The 15107-nt window shown below is 43.7% G+C and overlaps 1 protein-coding gene across 16 annotated transcripts in view; it reads left to right on the top strand.

Annotated features, from left to right (window-relative positions):
* Positions 1-12801, top strand: part of COL6A3 (collagen type VI alpha 3 chain) — a 111037-nt gene extending 98236 nt beyond the window's left edge. For 6 of the 16 annotated variants that reach the window (XM_083625613.1, XM_083625619.1, XM_083625615.1 and 3 more), the window contains 5 exons: positions 567-737; positions 853-903; positions 6157-6240; positions 10675-10845; positions 12000-12801. In XM_083625613.1, the coding sequence (XP_083481739.1) occupies positions 567-737; positions 853-903; positions 6157-6240; positions 10675-10845; positions 12000-12040 (518 nt within the window). In that variant the 3' untranslated portion in view covers positions 12041-12801. The remainder of the gene's footprint in view (positions 1-566; positions 738-852; positions 904-6156; positions 6241-10674; positions 10846-11999) is intronic. The other 10 variants (XM_083625622.1, XM_083625620.1, XM_083625621.1 and 7 more) reach the window with 9 other exon arrangements.
* The last annotated feature ends 2306 nt before the right edge of the window (positions 12802-15107 follow it).

The raw sequence follows: 15107 nt of genomic DNA, 5'->3' as shown, positions 1-15107 counted from the left end.
GTGTGTACCCCTTAGCCAATGGGAAAAACCATATTTATTGTAGCCATGGTCTGCACCTGGGATACAGGTGCTCATGGGTGGCCAACTTGGAACAACGTTGTCTTTGTGATTTGGGGAACCACCCTTGAACGTCACTTGGGTTTGTAACATTTGACCATTGCACCATTCTTGCATTTCTCCCCTATGCTTTTTTTTATGCCTCTGACTACTACACTGCACTGGATGTGGCTAAAGACTTGCGTAGGCATGTACGAGCCTATCAGCTTTTACAGCAAATCCATGCCAGAAAATAAAATTAAAGCAGAATAAAACATTGAGCTGCATGCACTGGCTGCTTGGCATGTTTGTGATTTTACTAGGAATGGGCACAACATTATTATTTCCCAGGTTGTTTCTGTAAAGGAAGACATTAGGAGATGGATAGTAGTTCAGATCAAGCTCCCTTTCATTTGTGCTGTTGAAAATGGCTTCTCCCCCTCCCCCTCTTGCTTCCTGTGCTTTTTTGCAGCTTTTAACCTTTTCAGAATCATTTAACATTTGCACATTTTGAAATTCAAATTTGACAGATCCTTGCTTGCTGGACCTTGACATGGGCACGCAGTGCAAGGAGTATCAGGTTAAATGGTTCTTTGACTTCAAAAACAAGATCTGCACCCAGGTTTGGTATGGTGGGTGTGGCGGTAACGCCAATAGATTTGAGACAGAAGCTGACTGCATTAGCAGATGCTTGAAGCCATGTAAGTACCCACAGAGGGTTAACCCATTTTGCACTTTTAAACATTGTCAAGCAACGTTTCAGAGCGGAAGGGGATAAAAGTTTAAAAACAAATTCCACACACTTTTTCTCTACAGCAGATGAAAGAGTCATGCAGCTGCCTGTCCTTGAGAAAAGTCCCTTATCAGGTAAAATCAGGAATGGAGAGGATTATGCATTTAGTTATGTGTCATTATACTGGATGCATCTTTTGGATGCTTTGCCCAATGTAACCCATGCGCCTCCTTGCTGCTTTCCTGCCTTGCTGTCAATGCCCCATATTTCTCCATCTCCGTCTGCATGCTTCCCATCAAATCTAGAAAAGCAATGTTGGTGTAAATATATTGCACTTTCTTCTGTCTCCTGCATCCAGAGGGCAGTCTCATTAACTGGGATGGAGCCACCTCATCGTCTGGTGGGCAGCGCCAGCTTTGACTCCACTAGGAGAGGGGCTTCTCTAACAGGATGGGATGAGGGAAGCCCCTTCCCCTATCTCTGCTAGCCACCCATCCTGTGGATGTGGGGAGATTTTATCCAGTACATCTAGCATATCAGAACCTTTGGCTTTGCACCTGGATTGTGGACCCAGGAATCTAGTCATGGTTGGTCAACTTCTCCTCCTCCAGCTTCAAGATCTGTTTTTGGAAGAGAAGCTGTAAGCAGTTTTCAGAGAGATGAAGGATAAAAACTAAAACAAAAGGGAGCAGAAGACGACTCTGTCACATCCAGCCTCTTTGGATCTCAGGGCCTAGACCAGCCTTATGCAGCCTGTTGCCTTCCAGATGTTGTTGGACAACCATCACCTTGACTATTGGCTGTGCCAGTTGGGTCTGCAGGGATTCCAACAACATCTGGAGGGCACCAGGTTGGGAGAGTTGGCCCACAACCAAGGGGCTTCAAGAACTGGGAATGCGCTTCCAGGTCATCTTGGTCAGACACTTGCCAGTCTGCATCCTCCAAGGGAGGGGGAGAGGCAGCAAAAAGGACGCCAAACTGAGTGGCCTTTTCAGCCATGCTTTTCAAAAACATGCCCTAGTATTGTGATTTGTGGCCACCTTCCCATACCTGATGCCCTTTGCAACTAACAGCATTAAGACCACAAAACACAATGAAACAGAGTATTATTATTTTTTAAAAGGAAAGAAAAAGTTCAGAAATAAAAACTAGCAGCTCCCTGAAAACTAAAAATGGGCAAAATATAACAGTGCAACAGAGCAGAGAGCCAACAAATCATTCAGCTGGAACCCTTCTGGGTGAAGCCTTGGCCTGTTGGCAGAAGGACCATCAGAAATGGAGCTGGACTGGCCTCCCTAAGGAGGAATTTGTAATCCTGTCTGCAGCCCCTGAAAGGCAGAGGAGTCTCTCTCTTGAAGATCTTAATACTTGCCTAAGCCGTTCTGCCGCTTGCCCTAATTTTGCAATGTGTGGGTGTTTCTGTCAGATCCACCCAAGGAGATGCCATTGGGTATGAGAGAGGCAAATTTTCTTACTGTAAATTTTCATTTTTCAAGTGTGTCCAGAAGGAAGGCTACTTGACCTCTCACCTTGAGAGCATTTTGGTTTGAGTCTCACTCTTGTCCTTGTCCGCCTCTTTTGTGTTTATCCACGTGCATTTTTGTGCTTTGCCGTTAGATAAATATTTTTATTTCCATGTTGAGTCATGTCGTAGGAGTCAAGGGACATCTTCTTTTCCAGTTCAGGTTTGGGGAGTCAGGGAGCCCCTCCCCTTGGTAGAGTCAGAAATTGACCCCAGCTCCCCACCAGGAGGTGGTGCTGACCTGGAAGGTGAGACAGACACACACCCTGCAGGAGACACAAGAACCAGAATTTAAAATAAGAATATGTCCCTTTCTCTGGTGAGCATGTAAATGTCACCACTCATGCTGTATTGTCCTCAGTATTACTAACATAGTCACTTGTGTGTTTCTACTTTTGTACAAACAACATGTCCGTGTCCTTTTCATCATGGCCTTCTGCTCCAGTGGTCTCCTTTGAGATAGGAGGTCCCGTCCTGACAAAGCACTGCTCAGACCACCATGAGAAACCCTGGAGGGTATGGCATGAATAGGTGTCAGACTGGGAACACCAGACTCAAAGAAAACCCCAAAGCACCACATCATCTTTTGCTGGGTGTAGACTATTGTTCCATGCACAAAGGCAACATGCACATCCCTAGAGCATCCCATAAGAGATGCCTCTCTGTGATTTCTCAGAAATCTCCAACAAAAAGGCTTCTACAGCCCCCTGTCCAGACAATCCTATGCATGCAGATGGAAGAGTAAGATTTCTCCCAGCTAAGTGTGTAAAGATTTATAGCCTGACTCTGTTTCATTGCTGTGCTTCTTTTACATTCATCAGTTAACCAACATCTGTCTTGTCATTTTTACCCATGGCTCCTTGGCCAGTTCTCAGCAGATATAGTGCTTAATGTTTCCTTCCTGTTTAAATATTTGAAAAGTGTAGTAATATCATGGGATGGCATATCCTGTTGGGCAGGCTGCAGTGGTGGTGAGACAGCGCTGAATTGAGCTGCACCATCGGGTTACCCCCCTTTTTATTCCTGAAGAAGAGGACTGGTTAAAAGGAGTCTTCCCCCATCGCTCTCTGCCTGGGCCTGCATGTGCTACTGGCATGACTCTGTGCCAGCCAGAGGGTGAGGCTTTCTCTCTCCCATCCCAAGGAGTGCTGAAGCTGAGCCATAAGCTCCAGATGTGCCCCCCTCGACCATCAGCTTCAGATTCCGAACTCAGGCCAGGGACATCCATTGCACCCCTTCCACTTCTGTTGGAAAGGCAGAGGGGCCCTCAGTTAGGGCTTGGCCACACTTAGCTGTTGCCCTGCTCTTTCCAGGCAGAGGTTCAAACTTTAATGCTCGGTTTCTGAGTATGTGCCACTCCCTCCACCCCCCACAAAAGCCGCTCTTTAAAGCAGAATTAGAACAAATGTCAGTTCAGGTTTTCATTGATGTTTGCTCCAGTTGAGCTTTAAAGAACAGGTTTTCACAACTGAAGCTCCAGAGGAGGGGAAAGGGCATTGGGACATGGAGCTTTAAATTGTGGCCCATGCTTGGAAAAAGTGAAAGAAATCTAAGTGTGCATAAGCCCTTCCTTGCATCACATAATAGAAATCCTGGAATTTTCTGAAATAAATTTTGTGATGGATTGCAAGTGAAAGAAAGAGCTGAATAGTTGACTATTGAGCAAGTATAGCAGCAGCAGCAGTAGCAAGGGGCAGAAGAAAGGTCTTCCAAAGGCACCAAGACAGAGACAGCACAGGAAGGAGCGGGGTCTGTTGCTGAAGCCTCTTGAGTCCATCTTCCCTTGCCCATAGCCTCTAAAAACACATAGCTTGGTTTCTGAGTTTATTGAACAATCTCAATAGGTATTCCTTTGGTTTTTACGCCATAGGTGTCCCCAGCATTAGTTAAGAGTTTGTTTTGAAATGAGAGCAGCAGCATCTATGTTACGGAGATCTAGATTTCAACGGTTTGGATCATCTTTCAAGATGAGGATGATCTGCTAATTTTACTTTTTGGCTCTTGATTTCAAGCCCTGTTGAATGCTTTGGATAAAGAACACTGGTTCTGAGCCAACTTTAATTTTGGTTTCTTATTTATTAATACTATTAATAGCCCACCCTTCATGTCAGTGGATCCCAGGGTGGAGTAAAAAAATACATAAAATCATACAAAACAAAATACTAAAAAATAAAAACTATTTTAAATGGTAGGAGCAGCTAAAACAGCAGAGAAGTCTAATGTATCAGCAGCAAATTACAGTGGTACCTTGGTTCTCAAACTTAATCCGTTCCAGAAGTCCATTCCAAAACCAAAGCGTTCCAGAACCAAGGCACGCTTTCCCATAGAAAGTAATGCAAAATGGATTAATCCGTTCCAGACTTTTAAAAACAAGCCCTAAAACAGCATTTTAACATGAATTTTACTATCTAACGAGACCACTGATCTGTAAAATGAAAGCTATAAGCAATGTACTGCAGTCACAATCAACCAGTAGCTGAACTGGGTTCCACACAGTCTCAAAAACAAAAAAAAGCCACAAAAATGCAAAATAGCAAAAGCAGACTGACTTCAGCGTAGCACTCAAAACGGAAGTGTGGCACTTAAGTGTAACACTCAAAACTGAGCATGTTTGGCTTCTGAAAAAAGTTTGCAAATCGGAACACTTCCAGGTTTGCAGTGTTTCGGTTCCAAGTTGTTTGAGTACCAAGGTGTTTGAGAACCAAGGTACCACTGTAATTCACTAAGGCTGCAGTCCAAAAGAGGTAGGGCAGATATGACAGTACTGGAACACTCAGGTGCTCCTTTGTCCATTTTATGACTTTTAAAAAAAAAAAAAAAAAATCCCTTCCATTTGAAACTGACAGTTGGGGACAGGGATGGAATCAGGGCAATAATTTTAGACCAACTCCTGCATAGTCTGTGGGCTTATTGGACCCTCTCTTATGAGATTGCAGCCTAAAGTGTTGGAAATGCAAACAAGTCATTACTTGGTGCAAAAAAAAAACACAATTAAGCGCGGCAATAAGAGCATTGATTAATAGTGAGAACATTAATTTTAAAATAACAGAAATGTACACACTGCAAGTCAAGTGGCCACTTTTGTACCATTCTTGTGTAGGTAGATTAGATAGATAGATAGATAGATAGATAGATAGATAGATAGATAGATAGATGTGGAGAATGTAAAGAAAGTTCACTTCATTTGTTAAACTCTGAACACACCAAGAACATTTTGTAAAGACTCCACTGAGTCCTTTTTCTGACAAATATAAATTCAAGGCTATCAATTCAGAGAGTGGGAAATTAAATAGCACAATTCTTCCCCCCAAGATTCAGGCCAGCCTCTGCTTGGGCAATGGGTGTGGTGAATGGAGATGCGCAATGATATTGAGTGGAACTGGCAAAACAATAGAACGTCCCCATCCCTCCCTGTTACTTCAAACCTGATAGGCATAAAATATAAATTGTTGTATCCCATTTTGAGTCCAGACAGTTGAATAGGATGAAGAATGCTGATTTAACCAGCAACAGAAAAAATCATATACTTAAAATGAAGAATTATTCTTTTCCCAGCTCGTTGCTTGAGATACTTAATGCCCTTTCGGTAAAGATTTCTATTTGTATAGGCTACATGAGTTATTCCAATTGCGCTGAGGAAAAATGAGGCACAGACTCAACACAATTCCTTTTCAAAGAAACAAAACAATTAAGCAGTGGGTTGAATTTAGTGGGGCAGGAGGAAGGGGGGGAGTCCTGTTGTGCAAGCAGAGCTTGTTCCCTGCACACTGACTCCACTCAGCGCTCAGCTGAATTGCACTCCATTTTCAGCCTCACTCCTAGGCTCCCCAACCCATAGTAAAATAACTGGTCTCGACATTTACAGGACAGAAAGTGCACAAGAAGAAGTTACGGAGGAAATTACCCAGAAGGAAATTGGAAAGCAGAGCAAAAAAGGTAGCAAGAGCAGGTATGAGAAAAAGAAACCAGAAGTTAACTGGATTGAGGAAAGTATATGTACTGAACGCAGGTCTAAACCACTGAGTCTCTTGGGCTTGCTGATCAGAAGGCCGGTGGTTTGAATCCCCGCGACGGGGTGAGCTCCTGTTGCTCGGTCCCTGCTCCTGCCAACCTAGCAGTGTGGAAGCATGAAGTGCAAGTAGATAAATAGGTCCCGCTCCGGCGGGAAGGTAAACGGCGTTTCCGTGCACTGCTCTGGTTTCACCAGAAGCGGCTTAGTCATGTTGGCCACATGACCCAGAAAAACTCTGCGGACAAACACCGGCTCCCTCGGCCCATAAAGTGAGATGAGCGCCGCAACCCCAGAGTCGTCTGCGACTGGACTTAACTGTCAGGGGTCCTTTACCTTTTTTAATATGGACTGAAAAGAAACAGGGGGAAGAAATAAAGCAAAAAGACAAAGGGGAAAATTGCTTCCGGGTCAGAGCCCCTGCTCTGCATGCAAATTCAATCCCTGTCCACCCAGCACTCAGGCAGCAGAGCTGGGAAAGAGCTGTGTGAGGAAGCCTGGAGAGACCCGGCAAGTCAAGATAGGAGGGTCCATGGGTCTGGGGCACCTTTGTGTGGTCAGAGATCATCCCTAAGAACGGACCAGAGTTCAGAAACCATGACTTACATGAGAAAATAGAAAACAACGCAGGGCAATTTTGCCCCGAAGCAGGAAGGTATGGGATCAATAGATGCAGATTCTTTAGTCTGTCTGTGGAGAGAAGTGTTCAAGCATCTCCCATGGAAGTGGGTCCCAGTGGAATCCCAAGGATTCCCAAGTAAAACTCCCATAGTGCCAGTGAAATTTTGCTTCATTAAGAGCAGTAGGTTCTTCTGGATTTAATACTTGGCTAAGTCAATTATTCGTTCACTATAAAGGACAAGGTAAAGAGAATGAAACTAGTTTTTTCATCACTGAGCAATCCAGAATTTTAAAGATGCAAAATAGGGACGGATTGCAACTCAGTGGCCGTTCCAGGTTATGTAACAAGGATCACCATCAGACAATAGATGCTCTGACAGCTTCCTAAGTTCCTCGGGAAAACTAATACTTGATCAAGCGTCAAAAGCATCTCAATAAAGTCATGAAATGGGGAGGGGAGGGATGCAATATGAACATGATGGGATGACAGGTAAATTTGACTTCTTTTATACTGGACTTCTCTGAATTTGATGAGCATAGTTGGTTAGATTCAGTAGCAATGGCCTGCTCTTTTTCTAGCAGTTGCTTCCTACATTTTAAAAGAGACACATGCCAAAATTCCACACAAGCTACAGTATGTTTTCACCCATGGACTTGGTACTCAGGTCAATATTTCATCCCAGGGAGAATAAGCCCACAATTGGCAGATGCTTGTCACTTTGGTCAACACAAACATCACACCCACTGCTGGACTGCACACATTTCATGCATCAAATGTACAGGAATGGATTAAAAGTACATTTTGTCTATTTTCATATCAGCAGCATACTTTCTAAATGTCAGTTCAAGCTCTGGAAAGCATTTATTAACATGATGCATCTGTTTTAAAGTATATAAACACATGGTGAATCTGTTGCCTAAAAGTATGTTTCCAATCTGTGGAAAAATTGCTTCATTTAGAATATCTGATTTCACTCCATCCTTCCATCACTTTACTGGATAGCTGTGTGTGTGTGTGTGTGTGTGTGTGTGTGTGTGTGTGTGAGTGAGAGAGAGAGAGAGAGAGAGAGAGAGGTGGATGAAAAACAAATGCACGCCATTCCTGGTTCCTTGTAGATCCCAAGGCAGAATTTTCAGAAGATGTCATTCATTCATTCATTCATTCATTCAAAGCATATGATCTTCTCCTCATCCAAAGGGCTCTCTCTGCGTCTGGCTTACCAACATCTGCAGGAAGGCAGTCCATGCCGTTAAGCTGACAGTGCAAAATACATGATGCACAAGGGGAAATGGGTGGATTAGGAGGGGAAAGCAACATCAGGCACCAGTTATTAGAACACAGTTACACAGGGCTGTATCCAGTGTAGCTCCTTTGGAATAAATGGGCATTGGACGAATTTAGATCCATTAGATTCATTGGCTTTACTTGGAGTGACCTACAACCCACAGGTCTACCTATGCAGATTCTGGCTTCCTCAGAGAAGATGGGCTCCTGGCAAGCCCTCCCCTCGGATCAAACCTGGGAGCAGGGCAGCTGTCCCTGTCCAGGCCAAGCAGGCAGATCTCTTCTTGCCACAAGCCTCTTCCCTCAGGCAGCTGACTTGAGGGCCATTGGAATCACCACAGGAGGGTGATCCATAGAGTTGGTCCGTGGCAGTTCTGGCTGTGTTGGCCTTTGAGCTGGATCTCTCTCTAGGGACTATTTTCTTCCCTTCCTTTACAGTCTTCAGGGTAAATCAGAGATGCATCATATTTATTAATACACCCTACTGAAACATGACACATGTGGCATTGAGCCATGGCCAGTGTCTCATTTAAACCAGACCCTCCTCCACCATGCATGCCATGTGAGAAAAGCAAGGCAGCTCCTGGCTGGCCTTTGGGTCCCTGGAGTGCTCTCTCACTGTGCAGGTACAGGTCAGATAGCAGAGGTGAAAGGAGACATTTGCACCATTCAGTTATTCTTGCTCACCTGGGATCCAGTTTACATTGGGTTTTGGAGCTTATTTAAATGTGCATAATTGAGATGAAAGCAATGTCACGTAGGACATGTCCCCTCTAGCATTTTATGGGGAAGAGGTCTTGTTTGAAATCAACCCCATATCAAAAACCTATTGCATCACAGAGCAGGGTCCATCTAGCCTTCTCTTTATCCTGTGATAAGTTACTGACATGGAGACCATGTTCCCATTGCAAGACCTGAAAGTAATGCGGGCATCTCCCCACTTATGTGCAATCGGTTTGCGCACAACTGTGTATATTTATTTAAGAAATAAATAATTCTCACCTGAAATGGCAGGAGAGAGCTGGAAAGACCTTGTGGCTCATGAGGAGGACCTCCCCCCCAAGAGCCTGAAGAGGACATCAGTGAGCCAAAAGTCCAGAAAAAAATAGACTCCAGGGGCTCTGGAATGGTGCATGGGGGCTCTCGCTATCATAGATTTCTGGACTTGGGCAATAAAATCCTGTGTGCTTCTGTTTGTGGCGGACATTCCCAAAATCATACACTGAATCTGTTGTGCTTATGTGCTAACTCCTGATTATCTGAATGATAACTGAAGGAGTCAGGTCTACATAGATTTTTCATTCTGTTCAAGAGACAAGAGCTAGCAACACTCTTTCACTGTTGTGGCTGCTGGTATAATCAGGCGCAAATGCCTCCGTGCTTGCAGATGCCCCACACATTACAACCCTCCCACAACATCTGGAAGATGGGAGGCAGTAAAAATGGGGCATCAGTACATGTTATAAGGGTGGCATTAATGTGGTGCTGGGATAAATGTGGTGTTTTATTTTAATTATTAATTGTGACCAAACACATCTCAGTTTTTTGGTCACCCAGCAGAATAACACTTTATATTCCCAACATATGGAAACTACTTTGAGTTTTTTTTTCTTATTTAACCATCAGATGGTATTAAGAGCCAGTGTGGTGTAGTAATCTGTTCGTAATCTGGGGAACCGGGTTTGTGTCTCCGCTCCTCCACATGCAGCTGCTGGGTGACCTTGGGCTAGTCACGCTTCTCTGAAGTCTCTCAGCCCCACTCAATCACAGAGTGTTTGTTGTGGGGGAGGAAGGGAAAGGAGAATGTTAGCCACTTTGAGACTCCTTTGGGTAGTGATAAAGCGGGATATCAAATCCAAACTACTACTACTACTACTACTACTACTCTTCTTCTTCTTCTTCTTCTTCTTCTTCTTCTTCTTCTTCTTCTTCTTCTTCTTAAAATGTTATCAGATAAATAATAAATAAACCTCATTCACCTGGAAGTTCATTGTGTGCACACTTACTTTGTAAGACTGCCCGAAAAGCAGGACTTTGGAATAGTTTAGATCCTTTCTTCCCTTGCTCCCTTCTAACAAGAGATTCTCAATATATTGTATCATCATTTAAAGCTAGGTCAGTGGTGCAGTATTGGAAGTCATGATCCCTTCTTCCTAAATCAGTTGTGCTCCAGGCATCCCATTACTTCTGCATTCCTTGTTCCTGTGGCAGATAGGGGTTCTTGGTCATCTCTTTGTTGCCGACATGGTCTTCTGTTGTCGCTTCATCTTGCATGCCATACATATTGGAGATGGATAAAACTTCCCATGTCCCATGTTTGTCCCTGTCCCTTCAGCATGCACATCAGCAGAGAGGATGCTTCGTCTTCTTGTTCTGCTGAGTATCTGTGAACACGCAAAGTAGAAGATACTCACAGGAAGCATGCACTGGCCAATACATTGATTATTTATTTGTCTACTGATTTCCAGCCACAGATATCTGTCAATTGCAAAAAGAGGAAGGGACCTGCAGGAACTTTATCCTCAAGTGGTATTTTGATCTAAAAACCAAAAGTTGTGCTAGATTCTGGTATGGTGGCTGTGGTGGAAATGAAAACAGATTTGACACACAGAAAGACTGTGAAAAAGTCTGCATTTCAGGTAAGGGATGACCTCTACTTTTGCCGCTTGCCTTTATTGGAAAAGAGTAAGCAACGAATGGGGATCTTCCATGAAACTGTTGACACTAGAAGAGCCCTAAACAATTGGGTCAAATTCTCACCGTAGCCTGGTGCTGCCATGTTGACTTCATCGACAGATCCCATTGAAGTTGCATTGACATGTTAAAAACAGTAGCACAACTATTTCCAGTTAGGATTGTTTGCCTGCTGTGCCAAAGCAAAACAACAACAACGACTGTGCAGATGTAAATGTGCCTACTGAGTATAACTTTGTTTTCATGATTTATTTTAAAAACTGATGACATAGCCCTAGGAAAAGCTATAAAGGAAAAAGCAGTAGAGCATCATTCAAATATGGTAAGGGAAGGAGGATGAAATCATAATTTGCTGGCTTCTGCTTTCTTGCAGGCCACTGTATGTCCTAATTGGGCTAACCTGGACGGATCCGGTACCAAATGGAGATGGCACTAAATCTGCCCTGTCCTGTATCCAGGCAGATTTTAAAATGAAGTATCTATTAAAATCTGCCTGGAAACTCACACCTTAAAAAAAGAAGCAGCACTTTGGGGGCAGTTTAGAGTAGGTCCCGCAGCCTCCCTGGAGCAGCAGCTCAGCCTACAGGGCTCCGCCAGCAACATGCTAGGAGTGCAATAGCCATCAGACCAACGGGACTGGAGAACATTCTGCTGCTATCAGAGAGAATTGTATGGGGAAAGCATAACTGTCCCCAGTGTTTACTTTGAAAAGTTGATTTTAAAAAAAGAAAAGAAACATTTTTAGAAGAACAGGCAGCCCACCTCATAAATGAATCTGCTCGACTGCGGATTCTGAAGTGGACTAATAAAGTGGTCCCGGTCATGATCTGCCTGAGTCGAATTAGGTGAGTCTCCTTTAGAATTTGAGTTTGGCATATTTCTCTGCCATCCCTTGTTCACATTCTACAAGGGTTAGGCTGGCTTCACTCTTGCCTGCTCCATTTTTTTGTGATCGCTTTCTAAGGTTCCCACAACCAGAGAGTAGTAGGTGGTCCACCAGGATGCTGGAGTTTACTTTTTGTTATCTGCTCTCATTTTCTCATTGAAACTTTGTCTTTTTATGATGTGAAATCATAATAAGCTATTCTTGCTTTTTCAGCTCCTGTCAATCCTGGTGTTGTAACAACAATAGGGACTTAAGTCACGGCGAAACATCAACACATACCTCTAAGAGAACCAGGAGTCAGCCATTGCCAATATACCCCATAAAAGCTAAGGGTATAGACTACCTTGCACTGTGTTAATTCTGCTTTACGTTCGAAGCAAAGCTTCAAAAAAGTGTTTTGCTACACAACTTTATCAATATGGTGCTAAACTGTTCATGGACTGAATGCTAAATATGTCTGGGATATACTCTATAATTTCAACATTATGTAATATTTACCCACCACAGATCTTAGTTGTTTGAACAAATTACAGTTTTCTTTGGATCCCAGTATCCTGCCTGTTTTAGGCAAGGTAAAGACTAGAAAATAATGTGGGAAGAAAATCACTGCAGCTGTTATGTACTTGCTTCTTTCGTTTCCATAACTGAGCATAACTTTAGATCGAAAGCCTTATGCAGAAGGAGTAGCCAGTTCTGAAACACAAGCAGTCCAACTTTTCATTCTGTTTTACTCTTGCTGGATTATACTAATTCTTTTTCATGCATATGTGATCAAAGAAAAAAATGCGAATTTCTTAGTACAGATGCACTGCTGGGACCAACGACTGAGTTAAAGAATTTTTAAAACATGGTGTAGAATGTTGTTGTTTTTTTGGCAATCCTCTAATGTTGTGTGTTCTATTGAAAAAAAAGTATTTTTTGGCAGGGGGTGGGAATTTTATTTTTATTATGATTTTGTTTTTAGGAAATCTATACAAAAGAACTTTTAAATAAAGTTTAATTGTGGTTTTGAGAATTTTTGAGTTTTATAGTGTTTTGTGTTTTCTCTCATTATTCAATAAAAGCAACATACTACAAAGATGAAGGGCAGGTGGGGTTCGTCCACCTGGGAAGGTAGCCTATCCAGGAGAAGGAAAGCTCTGATCCTGAACCTCCGCTGCAAATTACAATACATGCACACCTTGATTAAAGAACAAAAGATCCCCTAACTATTCTAAAAGCCTACAGAAGCAGGTTTTGGGACGCGGGTGGCGCTGTGGGTTAAACCACAGAGCCTAGGGCTTGCCGATCAGAAGGTCGGCAGTTCGAATCCCCACGACAGGGTGAGCTCCCGTTGCTCAGTCCCTGCTCCTGCCAACCTAGCAGTTAGAAAGCACGTCAAAGTGCAAGTAGATAAATAAGTACCGCTCCGGTGGGAAGGTAAACGGCATTTCCGTGTGCTGCTCTGGTTCGCCAGAAGTGGCTTATTCATGCTGGCCACATGACCCGGAAGCTGTACGCCGGCTCCCTCGGACAATAAAGCGAGATGAGCGCCGCAACCCCAGAGTCAGTCATGACTAGACCTAATGGTCAGGGAACCCTTTACCTTACAGAAGCAGAAGCATCAACCAGAAATGGGGAGGGGGGGAAGTATGCCTGTCCTTAAAGTGAAGCAGACATGCAGTCCTAGGGAGCTAAGTGGGTTAAGTGCTGTGCTGTTGGAGCTGTGAGAGCTAAGGAACCTTTGCATCTAATTTTTTTAATACACTTTGCCAAGGCTGCCAGTGGATAGGGGAGGGGGCTGAGAAATGAGTGATTCTCAAAATTTCCAAAGTTACTTCTGGAATTTCCTGCCTAATTCTCACCTTGCCCATCTTTGGTCATCCTGTTCCTGTTTGTTTAACAAACGGTGAAAGACTTGTGATAGGGAGCAATGACCTGAACCAGCCATCTCTGCCTTTGCTTGTCTTTTACCATTGCATGGGTGGTTCCCATTCAGAGGTTGAGTATTCTGTACTAGACAACTAAATTTGCACGGGTTAATCTTTTAGGTCAGATGTGGATGAACTCAGCATATGCCCAAATGCCTTTCAGCAGGGGGCTGGGATTTGGCTGGTCCCATAGTCACCAAAGCTAATCATGGAGGGTCTCATGTCATATTAAGAGTTATGTCAATCGTATACTTCAGCCATGATCTACAGAGATAAACCATATCATAAATTCAGATTCACACACCCCTCCTTACAACACTGAGGTTGCAGGTTCGAACCCTGTATGGGACAGCTGCATATTCCTGCATTGCAGGAGATGAGATGATCCCTTCCAGCTCTACAGCTCTATGACCTCCCATCATTCCTGGACGTGGGTCGTGGATGAAGGGTGTCTGAGTCCAGCAACATCTGGGTGGCACTTGATCGGAAATGTTGCTCTGCCTCAACCCTGCATCCCCTCCTGGTGTTGGAAAAGAATATTCCTACAGTTTTTAAGAGCTGTACTCACTTGAATCCTACATCAACTCCACTTTTCAGGAGAGATACTGGTGATGCTTTAAATGACAGGGATGTTTTCCATACAAAGCAAAATAAGACAAATGTGTTGTTGCTTGCCTTGGGCCAGCGGAACTGAGCAAATAAATGTGAAAAGAAACGTATCTTTAGAACAGTATTAATTACTTTGCCCCATCTTTAATTCCCACCCTAAAATCATATGAAGTGGCCTTGCAAATATTGCCCCACCCGTGATTTCTGCTTGTCTTGTGTCTTTCTCCTCTGCACTGCTGCTCAATATGTGCATCTCCTTTCCCTTCATGCATTTCTCGCCCACCCCTCATATTACTCCAACCAGGGGAGGGAGAGGAAGTGGGGTTTCTTTCCCCACACACACACTTTTGATGTCAATGCCAGGAAAAGGAGCAGGGAGGCTAGGAACAGGCACAGTGTGAGGGTGGACCATTCAGCGGGACTTTGGCAGTGCAGAGAGGGAGACAAATGTGCAGGAAGTAGAAGAGGAGAGGAAGCATGCCTTGCCTCAAGCCCACTCTTCCTCCCCACAGGCACATGACAGCAGCACAATGACCCAGCTGATACATTTATTCACATATTTCATACACCATGCAAAGTAAAGAAACTTAAGTAGAGCCTTTGGCTCTTCTTTAGTCTGTTGTAAACAAAAATTGCCCTTTTCCCTTATGGGATATCCAAGAGCCCATATAGAGTCCTTACATAGGTTCTCTATTGGTAGGAGAGAATAACAGAAGCCAACCAGAGAATATTGAGAAGCAAAGCAGCTAGTAAGCTTGATCTTTATTGATCTGTTGCAACAGAGTGCTCCCCTCAGCCGCAG

The sequence above is a fragment of the Podarcis filfolensis genome, assembly GCF_964270895.1.
Source record: "Podarcis filfolensis genome assembly, chromosome: 1".
NCBI classification, from domain to species: Eukaryota; Metazoa; Chordata; class Lepidosauria; order Squamata; family Lacertidae; genus Podarcis; species Podarcis filfolensis.
The sequence above is the reverse complement of the archived record's forward strand: the minus strand, read 5'-3'. Positions and strand labels throughout refer to the sequence as shown.